We start from the raw sequence: 12,113 nt of genomic DNA on the forward strand, positions 1-12,113 counted from the left end.
TTGTGGTTCGATGAACCCTCTGCCAAGCATTTAAATGTGAATTGCAGAGTAGTCATGTAGATGAAGATGTATTACTTCTCAGTATTCATTCTAATTGGATATAATAGAAAGTCTTAACTTCTACAGTGAAAAACGATAATTCGTTGCCGCAGTAGTACATCCAGATCCTTCCAGCGCTTTGCGTGTCGGGCAATAAGTCCCCACTGCTGCCAACTGTAGTAATTTGTCTGACAAGCTATAGTCACTTTGCTTCCTGTGAATGTGAAATCGAAACTTTTTGGTCATTTTGCACATGAAGATGATTGTTCTGAACAATTAGCAGCTCGGACACCTTGTCGGCAGCTCAGTATACAGAGGGGTATGGCAGTCGTGATGTGACGTTGTGTTGCAGGCACCACGAGGCCCCCGTGTCTCCTCGCACGCTGGCTCGCTACTGCCTGGCGCTGACGGCGCTCTGCAAGGACGCCAGGAACTTCTACGGCCACGACATCGTCAGTGAGTATTCGCTGCCTCACTTGCATTTCTATTCTACTAACAAACTTCCTTACTGCGTCTCACTTCTGGGAAATAAATCTGCGACGCCAAAAAAAAAAAATCATTCCGAGATAAAGAAAGTCATGACACAAAAGACAAGTTCGACTAGGGAATGCGAAAGAAACATTTAAATTTGCTGGGGGGATTACAGGGAAATTCAGTGAATCTATTAAAGGGACTGTACACAAGACATTAGTAGAATGAACAGTAACGTGATGATTGGTGTCCTTATTAAGTCACTGGTGCGATGCCGGGACCTCTCTGAGCCACCTTGTCCCATATACAAAAGAAAAGTAAAGTAGTTGAAAAGTGAAGACAAAACGAAATGATACTTCATGCTTTGAGAAGTCATCTGATGTTATTTCAGTGATTACAGAATGCAGTCAAATTTACAAGGAACTTGGCAGTATGTGCCCACTACAGTTGTAAAACTATCATAAGTAAACGTACCTTTTCTAGCAGCTTTTAGCCGCGCAGACTAAGGCGTCTTGTCACGGTCCGAGCGGCTGCCCCCGTCGGAGGCTCGAGTTCTCCCTCGGGGATGGGTGTGAGCGTTGTTCATAGAGTAAGTTAGTTTTCGTTAGATTAAGTAGTGTGTAAGCATACGGACCGACGATCTAAGTAGTTTGGTCCCTTAAGATTTTACCACAAATTAAAAAAATATATATTCTACCAGCTATCTGCACGTTAGATGTGTTGCATACCTATCGAGCTTTTCCTCATAATGATTGCTTTCTGTACGTATGCGATCAGTATCTTACTAGGTTCCCCTAAAAACCAGAAGCAGTAAACCGTCCAGAAACTGAAAGAGCGCATATAAAGGACCATGTAACCTACTGAATATTTTTTTCCTGCATAGTTATCCCCCTGTCTGTTACTTAAAAGTAAACAGTATTAATAGCAAAATTGAAATTATTAATGCGTAATTGAGATTTTAATCGAAATTTGTTGATTGGTCACGTGAAATAGAGGGATGTTGTAATAAAAATAGAGAAAACATTTCAGACTTATAGAACGAGAAAACGCAATTTCTTCAACATAAAGGTAAAATGAAAAAAACTGCAAAAGAAAAATTATCAAACATCGCTTCAGTACTTCCTCTAACTTATATAACATTATTATTATATATATATATATATATATATATATATATATATATATATATATATATATATATATATAGCATTATTATTCATAAAAACTTTCGCATTTATCAGCAGTAATAGGGAACTCTTGCCTTTCATCACGATGAACGTTTTGCTGAGTAAAAAATAAAAGCAATAGTTTGCGCATGTAAAATGGTTGCATAAAAGCGCAGAAGTTACGCAATCGACCAAATTTTATTACTTATAAGACGCAGTTTATATTCTGCAAGGATATAAAATACATAATGGAAAATGCTGAATGATGTGCGGTTTTAATTTTGTGCAAAACAAACAAACAAGGAGAAAGGTCGGTTCCCAGTTTCTGTTTCACACATTCATTTATGTTTTTCCCTACCAATGTTACCAATACTAGAGTAATACTACCATTTACGACGTCATTATGTACTGTACCAATACTACTACTGAGCAGCAATTTTGATAGAGCACAACTCTAGTGTCCAGTTATCAGCATAACGTAGCATCGCCTCTAGCACGAATGCATACACCGATTCAGTTGGGAAAGACATCAAAAAGCTTTTGTATCTTCTCCTGAGGCAAGACGGCCCACAAGAGTTGTAAATGGCTCTTAATATATGGCTCTTAATATTTGGCTCTTAATAGCCAGGATACTGGGACACTGGGATGGAGTTGACGCACCAAATGGTCCCACACATGCTCTATCAGGTGCGGATCTGGTGATCATGCTGGCCATGAGAGTAGCTCAACGTCATGCAGACGGCTCAATTGAGACACCTGATTTATGTGGACGAACACTGAAACTGGTACCACAATACTGTTGCTCCAGGGGTAATGCACGAGGCCGCAGGATGCCCCTGAAGTTCCGTAGTGGAATCGGATTTCCATGACCTGCAGTAATACCCGATGGCTTCCCCAACCATGACGAGAGAATTAACACCGTTGTGCTTTTCCGAAACACTGGAAAGGTGACACTTCTCCCTCATTGGCCATTTCATTTGTTTTATGAACTGTCTGCGTGATTTTGAGACACTCCCGTGGCCATCGAATTCCGCACATCTGCCCCCGATATAACATGTGTGGGACCCGCTCGGTCGTGAACTTCGTCGCAATGCTAGTGTCCAGAATATAGAGGACCAGTTACAATGAGTTTGAGGCCCTCTCCAACCAAATCAGAGCATGGATCGAGATCAGTGTGTGCAGCGTCATATCGGCAAGTGGACTGATACCGCGAAGTTCTTGGTTAATATTATTCGATTTTGTAATGGCTGAAATAACATCGAATACCCTCTCTTCCCTGAAGTTTCATCAAATTTCCTCCCGCCTTTCTGGGTACTTCACTTTGTCACTATAATTTATTACGAATCCGCACAATCCGCTACAGGATCTTGCATCAGTGAGTGGGTTCACTTCTTCCATGGTCCTTCCTTCGCAAAACATTAGTTTAACTAGCATAAACAATTCTGCTGGAAGAACATCCGCAATTGACCATTATAGTAAAGGGCAAAATACCGGTTCATCTGTCGAACACTTGCAAAGTTGGTTAGAAATCAGATTAATAATGTTGATCACGAAGCATATGTTCGCTTTATCGGGCAATAACAAAGTTATTGACTGTGGATGGTATCGTCAGAATGGAAATAATGAAGACACTGTAAAAAGTCATTAATTTTGGCATTTACCTTGAATGGATTCCCTCGTAGATTTCGTCGAAGTTGTTACGGCTCATCTTGTTGATTCTAGGGTGATTCCACTTTGACTGCTAGAAGGTCCAGATCTGCATTTTAGCAATATTAGAAGACCTAACAAATGCGTTTTTCAGGAACTTCTTAAGGATCAAACAATCCCAGAACAATGGTATGGTAGAAATAATTTGTGACTTGGTGTTCACGATCCACATTTTTATTAAACTTCTTGTAAATTCACATATACTTCTTCTTAATTGTCACATCATCAAGAAAACAGTTTTGTATCAATCTTCGCATATCTAATTTCTACTTTAACCAAACACAAGACTTGACTGTTGCTTTACAAAACGAAATAACAAATTAACTTCTGCAAAGTGAAACAAAGACTGGTGTACATTTGCGCCAAAACGGTTACAAGTAAGTCAAAGATTATGACAGTCTCACAGATATGAATACACACAAGATCCATATCATTGTAATACATCGATACATCGGAGTACCTATACATTAATAAAATCAAATGTGAATATTGTCACAAAAATATGTCTATTAATTCGCAGAAAAGTAGTACGATATTACTGGTATCGAGAACTGGGGTTGGAGTGCCGTAATGGTAACGTAAATAAAGAAGCATTTCATCTGTAAGGTTCTTTTTATCTACCAATGCTTAAATCACGACCCGTTTCAGGTTCTTACACGTCCATTACCATGTTTATGATTTTGTGCTGCCAACCCGAGCGAAGCTATGGACGAGTACAGGACGCAGTACTCTGCTCTCTTCTCCTCGGCGGCAGACCGCGTCCAGTACTCGCCCATAGCGGCGTTCGGGGTCGAAGCACAAAGTTATCAACATGATAAATGATAAGAGCTCTACAACTGAAGAGGTATTCTCAACTTCTACTCTTGTAGCATAACTATTCGTCGGGCATGTTATGGTAGTTCAAAACCAGAAAAAGAATCAGCGTTAACACAGGAGTCAGTACGAGGAATGGTAGTGGTGATGCAAGTGTGTGTGTGTTGCGGCAGACATGCTGCATAACCACGAGGCGGGCCTGGAGGCGGACTACGCGCTCAGCTCGCTGGCCGTCTGCAGCGCGGGCCACAACGTGCGCCGCCGACAGATCCGCCGCCTCAGCGACGTCGTCGACAGCGTCGCCGCGCACGACACTGGTAAGCGGCGCGGCGCAGCGCAGTGCAGTGCAGTGCAGCCTAACAGGCCAGGTGGCGAGCGCAAGTAGTCTGCGATTACAAACACTTGAGATAGAAACGCACTGTAGCACATGATACAGATGTGCACAGCATAGCGTATTACTGCCAAAAAACTATTCTCTCAATCATAATACAGAGTGGGCAAGATGAAACGGGGGAAGAATACGTTCCATGTCCATTACGACAGGCAATCCAATTTACAAAATCTGCAACTGTCGCAAATCATGTAAGGTGGATTGCCTATCTTCAGGTGCACCAAATATTTTCCTAGGCAGTTTTATTTTACCCGATCTGTACTTGTCCTGCTTCAAACTAAAAGTGCCAATTATTTAAAATGATTGTACGTAGCCTTCACATTTGATTTATTTGCTAGTCCTTCCTGTTGACACGTAGCTGTGGCTCAGTCTGATTAAAAAGAAAAGAAAGAAAAGAGAAATATGTATGAGAACTCGTGCTGAGAGAACTAGATATACGTCCCAATCTCATCCCTTCAGTCCGTCCGTCTCTCTCTGTCCATGTCCTCCTCCTTCCCTCCCCCCTCTGTCTGTCCGTCACCCCCTCTTGCCTCTCCCCCCCCCCCCCCATTCCTCGTGCCACCTCTCTCTGGCCATCTTCTCCTTTCCTCTTTCTGTGTCCATTTCGTCCCACCGCTCTTTCCCTTTTCCTCCTCTCTCTGACCTCGAGCCTTGTATACTGTTATTGCAAATTCAGAGTCTGTGGTAGTAATCATAAGGCGATAAGCCTTAATACAACTTCCCTGTTTCCAAACAGAGTTTCATAACCACATATTTTATATCTATTATGCGTATTAAAATTACACAGCCTGTGTTCATCCCCATGTTTAATAGGGTACTGTGTAAAAATTTCAAGTAAATCGGTCAAGAGCTTTTCGAGATGTTTGGTAATAACTACTTCCCTTTATATATTAAATATTTATTTATTTGTTCATTTATCAGAAATAGTTACATAAAGACATTTACGTATTCGAAAAGCAACGTTGTGTCAAAATGTAAAAGAAATCAGTGAAAAACTTTTGGATATTTACAATATTGAACAATTGAGCATTTACATTTATTTTCTATATATATATGTAAATGTTCGTTTGTTCAAAATCTTAGCCGGCCGCGGTGGTCTCGCGGTTCTAGGCGCGCAGTCCGGAACCGTGCGACTGCTACGGTCGCAGGTTCGAATCCTGCCTCGGGCATGGATGTGTGTGATGTCCTTAGGTTAGTTAGGTTTAAGTAGTTCTAAGTTCTAGGGGACTAATGACCACAGCAGTTGAGTCCCATAGTGCTCAGAGCCATTTGAACCATTTTTTTTTTCAAAATATTAAATCTCCTTTGATTCCATAACGCGCGTGATTTTACATGCCTACTGGAGCGCCATATGGTATATAAATAAGTATATAATATATATAGTATATAATATATTATTGCTAAAAATCTCTTGTTCGTTTATTTACTATCTTAGACCTCTGAATGTTTTTCATCTATTCCTTTTAAATTTTGACATAACGTTTCATTCAAATACATATTTGCATTTACACGGGACTGATACATAGTATAGAAATGCATACATATGGCGCTCCCGTTAGTGAATAGAAACAGGCGCGTATTGGAACCCAACATCGGTCAATATTCCAAAGCGATCTGTGAGGAACTTTCAGAGATATATGAATTTCAACAAACATCTTATTTGTGTAGGTTAGCGAATGGCTATTTCACTGAAAGTACTATTTACAATTATCTCAAAATACTAAGTAATATCCAGGCCGCGAGTGTAGTGTATTGATTCCTTCGTCATCAGCAGGAGCTCTGTTGGGTCGCCAAAGAAAGCTCCCACAAAGCATTCTTGAACTACAAGGCGAACAGTCTGCTTTCCAGCGCCACAGTCTCAACTTGGAAAAGTTATATTCTTCCAGTTATGTGGAGAACCACTACAACTGTCAGCGTTGGTTCCTATTCGGTTAAAAATCGACAAAATCTTGCGTGATAACTTAAAGCCAGATTGCTTGGTCGATATGTACGACATCTTAAACTGTTTTGTCGTAGTATGAACTACCAGCAGTTAACTAACATCCTTGCAGTTTCCAGACGTGCGTGATGAGAGCGACGCCTTGCCTTACTGTTGATCAGCGTGAACAAGGATATGAGGCTTTATGTGCATTTTTTGTACTCTCGCACGAGTGCACTTTCTCACCGCAGAGATAGAGGTGGTATATGGCTAAGTATCGGTAATCATAAAGTTGGTGTAGCACTGATTACAACTATTATAAGACGCGTAACATGGTCGAGTTTTGTGTCATCAAATCTTGTGAAGGTATTATTTATCCACGCTGGGCAGAAATATTCCGCAGCAGGGCAAACCAATGCCAGAGCTGAAGTATGGCGCGTCGATGCCGAGGATCCTCATGACGTGCCACACTGTTTAATTTGCAACAGTTGGCTACATCTTCCAGGCACATATAGTCACCTCACCGGCTTATGTATCTGTCGTAGTGTTGTACCAAATTATCAACACCCTCGTCAAAGAAGTTGACCTCCTGTGGTTTCCGACAATTTTCTACGCTGGACTGCAGCTTGTTGTTTGCGTCAAAATGTTGTCTTCATTGACAGACGTTCCTTTAAGCAGAGAAGAAAATCAGAAGAGCTAATGAAACGCTTTCCACAGAAAACGCTGCAGGAGCACGTGCAGGGTGCTGACGAGCACTGCCATGAGGAAGAAAATGCTTGACAGTTACCTTACGTGGGGCTGCAGCAAATCGGGCGAAATCTCTCGGCAGGCACCTATACTTCACGGGAGATACCATTTTCTTGGCATCTTTACGCGCTCACTGTGCGCTCACAACTGAGAAGAGCAACGTGACGCTATCTACGGACTTAACAGAGACACTGCCTAACACATTTGTGCAAAGCTTCATAGGATTTGCACAGAGTTTTCCATTTTGTGATGGATCGTTGGCTACTTTCCGAACAGCTGTCGAACATGTAGTCGTATTTTGATCTAAGAAACCAGTGGTCTCCCCTAACCTGTCACAGAATAAGTGCATTTCTTCTGATTTCTTGCCTCCATTGAATTTTGGACCTGTATTGCTCTGAAAATATCTGCACAGTTGTCGAAATGTCGACATTATGTGATGTGTGCTTGCTCGAAAATAAACATGTTCCATACGCAAACGGCACTTGCTGTTGACGACAGTAATGGCAACTTTCTACTATTGCCCCTCAACACTGCTGACGACCTCAGATGTTAAGTTCCATAGTGTTCAGAGCCATTTGAACCATTTTAACCCTCAACACTGTATTGAGTACTGTTCGGAATGTTTTTTTTCTGACAGTTTTAGCTGTACGTTATCAGTGGTACGCAGTAGTGTGGTTACGTTTATTGGGAAGAGTTGCTCGATATGCACCTGGGGCGGGGGGGGGGGGGAGGGGAGAATCACTGATTCCAATCTAAGAGTGGCATAATGACTCTGGGCTGTAAAGCTTTGACCGTGTATTGTGTTGTACGTTTTGGGGATTGAATGTTACTGGCTCCTACACTCTTCCCTTCATTCTTTCCTCCATTCTCATAGAACCAAGGGGAAAGGGTTGACAAACCGAATACATCATAATGGAATTATTACTCTGTAATGAACCAACAGACAACACTGATCCCTTATATCAAATACTCCGAAAATATCCCTAAACTACCACTGAAATTATGTCAATGGAATTTGGGTTGAGTCTGTTCTTATGCGCTGGGACTGGATGTTAGTACACTAGCCAAAGCAGTTACTAGACTCAACACTTGAAAAAAAAATTCATGAATTGTAGCATATACATCTGACAAAAGCTTGATTTACCCCCAATACCACACATTTTGAAATATGTTTGAATATATGCAGTGCATTATAACACACAATTGATGTCCTATAACTCTTGTCTGTTACCTTGAAACAGAACAAACGACATTACTCGCATCAGTAAGGAAGAGTTCATCCTGGACTCATTCTCACACTAAGCCAGATTTACCTGAAACCCATCGAGTGAGTGGTAGAAGACAAGCAGTCTACTGCAGAAGTGTTACTGCACTCCACTTCAAAATATGTGAGGGACGTGACTCAAAAGAAATTATTTGTGCTGCATATCAGCAAGCGAGTATATGGAGAGAAAATGTTCCATTACATAAAAAAATGACACGTCATCCAGGCAGTACTACATTTAACAAGTTGTAAAAATTTATTTTCCTTTTTCTTTTAAATAAGTGAAATATAACAATTCCAGATGGAAGTAAGGAAACAAGCAAAATAATTTAATATTAGCAAATTGAGAAATTTTCATTTGTGATTTAATATCGTAACATTACGCAGAGCTTTCACTGCAAATAAATTAAGGAAGTGCCGTACAGATTCATGCCGTACAGAAACAGACAGAAGACACATATTCCAAAGAAAAATGCATGATTCGTTGCTAAATGTTTAGTCAAAAAATCAACTAATACTTTTAAGCCTAGAAAATCAGAACAACCGATGGGTACCTTTAAAATAAAGTGAAATATAAGCATCAGAGAAATAATACTTGACCTCTGTAAGTTGGATGAGAATGATTCAATCTATTTCTGTCCGATGGGTACCTTTAAAATAAGATGAAATATAAGCATCAGAGAAATAATACTTGACCTCTGTAAGTTGGATGAGAATGATTCAATCTATTTCTGTAAAACAATGTGTTGTCTGCCTGATTTGGCGGATAAGAAATATTACCGTAGATTTGTTTTAACCAACGAGAGAGAATCCTCCTCCTCCGAATTTCGTTAAATAAAATGTAAGAATTAATTATTATAGAAATTCACTTTCCGCTTGATAACGAAATAAATCGTATGGGAAGGAAATCTTTTCTTGAGTAATCAAATACAGCAATAACGTATCGGTCCAAATCTGGCCCTTCGTCATGGTATTGATTGATAGAGTTGCAGTTGTTTTTAAATAAAATGACGAAGGGCCAGATTTGGGCCGATACGTTATTGGCTTGCTCAATTTGTCAAGTTCTTTTTCTTGAATTAAATGGTCCAATTTTTCTGAATCTGTTATCGTCTGTTCGTCTGTACATGTACTACTAGCGATTTCCGTTGGAATCGTATAACATCTTAGTGGTGCGTAGTTTTCATTTGCGTGAGAGAGTATTTTAAAACACAGCCCGGTGGAATGATGTCTTTACTCTTGTACATAAATTTATGGAGTCACATGGCTCCCACTTTCAAGGCGAGCACCACTAACAGAACATATTTTGGTATGTACACAAGTACTGGGTTGTTCTCAGCTTCAAAATGATATCGAAAGCGCGATGTAAACTGTTGTGCTTATGTAGGTAAGCAACTTCCTCCTTCGCGTGCAACCAACGGGGACGTTCCGTTCCTATCGTACCGATTTAACTGCAACGCGAGTGACCTCGCACTCAGTCGTTTACGATTGATAGCTGCAGGATGGCGTTCCAAGGACAAGTGGTGTCAGTTATGTGGGACATTCCAGTTATATGAATTAGACAAGACTGAATATCATTCTTTTATATCAACGTACATGATCGAGAAGCACGTCGCTCAGGCACTGTAACTTTATCTGCTACTTCTTACTACAGAATTGACAGACTACTGAGCCGTGACCATAGACGCTGAGCGCTTTGTGTGTAGACTGTGTGAACACATGTTTGAAGTTATCTGCTGTGCTGCTGGGTTTCTTATGTTATTTGTTTTAAGTTATAGCTAAACCCAGCTTCATTCACAGTATTTACTGATTTCAATTTGGCTAACTTACATTGCTATAGATTTCTGTCTGTTTACATCACAGTAATTCCGGTCTACCTGGTTGAGACTGGTTTGTAATTTATTACTTGTGCTCGACTTCTGTTATTTATTTTACTGCTTGCTGCTTTATATATATATTTCCTTGCGTGCCCTGTTGTTGGAAATGGATTTATACATTCTATTGCGAGTAGGCGTTGCGCCTATCTAGGTGCAACCAAAATTACACTCGAGAGAAGTGGTCACATAACTCATAGGGATCAGCCTTCCCGCAGACAGACGCAAGTGGATCTGCTCGGCCACCAAGCAGCACCCTCCGATAGAGGTCGCTGACCCCACGGACCTTTCCTTCCCCGTGGGCCACATGACTTAAAGTAATGCCTGCGGTATCTTGGCCCCCGGGCTGTATTTAGGCGTTGGAGCCATGATGACAAGTTCTCTCTGACTGGGATTCCCGGCCCAGGTGCCGAATGAAATGGCATTCCTTCGATCGGAAACTTACTTTGGAGCCGCAGAAATAACGACGCCGTGTTTCCATTCACTGATCAGCTAGTGAAATTGTAAGATTTCTTGTCTTTGTTTCTACCCTGGACCTGAATTTTATTCGTCATACTGGAGCTTTGAACCGAGTCTACCCTTCTAGGACTTCAATTCCTACCGAGTCTAAATACATCGAAAGTTTAAGTTCGTACTGTCCCGTGGGAACTTGAAATCTGGCTAACTAGGTGCTGTGTATTCAATAGTTAGTGATACGTTCTAGCTTTGACTCTTTTTCTTGCTTAAGGCCTTCAGACGATACCTATGTTTATTCGTTCATCCAAGACGTAACTGTTTCGTTCAGACCTTCGGCCTCCCTATAAATATTGCTGCATTTGATTACTTAAGAAAAGATTTCCTTCCCATACGATTTATTTCGTTATCAAGCGGAAAGTGAATTTCTAAAATAATTAATTGTTACATTTTATTTAACGAAATTCGGAGAAGGAGGATTCTTTCTCGTTAGTTAAAACAAATCTACGGCAATATTTCTTATCCGCCAAAGCAGCAGAAATTCGCATCCAACTTACAGAGGTCAAGTATTATTTCTCTGATGCTTATATTTCACCTTATTTTAAAGGTACCCACTAAACATTTAGTAACGAATCATGCGTTTTTCTTTGGAATATGTGTCTTCTGTCTGTTTCTGTACGGCATGAATCTGTACGGCACTTCCTTAATTTATTTGCGGTGAAAGCTCTGCGTAATGTTACGATATAAAATCACAAATGAAAATTTCTCTATTTGCTAATATTAAATTCCTTTGCTTGTTTCCTTACTTACATAAATAAAAATTTCGATGTGCAGCATGCAAAGAAGGCATTTTCTTTGAAAACAACTGCAATTTATATAGGGCTGCTGCGAAAATGGCCACTACAAGAAACGTATTATTGATAGAATTGTTAGATGTCTTCCTCAGCGACACAATCCGGCGACCTTGCTGGCCGAGGTAAGGTTTGCTAAGCACGAAGTAGAAACTCTCGCCGTCTCGTTTCTTGTAAGCCCAGTATGGCTTGCCATGAGGGCGACAAAACGGTGCGCTGAATATTGTCGAAGTATCGCTGTGCTGTAAGGGTGTCGCGGATGAGAATCAAAGGGGCTCTGCTGCAAAAAAAAAGGGGGGTGGGGGAGGGGGGTGGCAACCTCCTGGTCGTTCGGTTGTGCTGTATAGAGGGTTAAAGTCGGGTTGGTTTCCCACCACTGTCTAGGGCGTCTCCAGATCCGTCTGCCCTGCAGCTGGGCTTAA

At 40.9% G+C, this 12,113-nt stretch overlaps 1 protein-coding gene across 1 annotated transcript in view; it reads left to right on the forward strand.

Annotated features, from left to right (window-relative positions):
* The window catches only part of LOC126285316 (uncharacterized protein CG3556-like), a 597,333-nt gene that overhangs the window by 509,950 nt on the left and 75,270 nt on the right, over positions 1-12,113 (forward strand). The window contains exons 5-6 of the mRNA XM_049984616.1: positions 392-495; positions 4,370-4,513. Coding sequence (XP_049840573.1) covers positions 392-495; positions 4,370-4,513 — 248 coding nt within the window. The remainder of the gene's footprint in view (positions 1-391; positions 496-4,369; positions 4,514-12,113) is intronic.

This window comes from Schistocerca gregaria, chromosome 8, assembly GCF_023897955.1.
Source record: "Schistocerca gregaria isolate iqSchGreg1 chromosome 8, iqSchGreg1.2, whole genome shotgun sequence".
Lineage (NCBI taxonomy): Eukaryota > Metazoa > Arthropoda > Insecta > Orthoptera > Acrididae > Schistocerca > Schistocerca gregaria.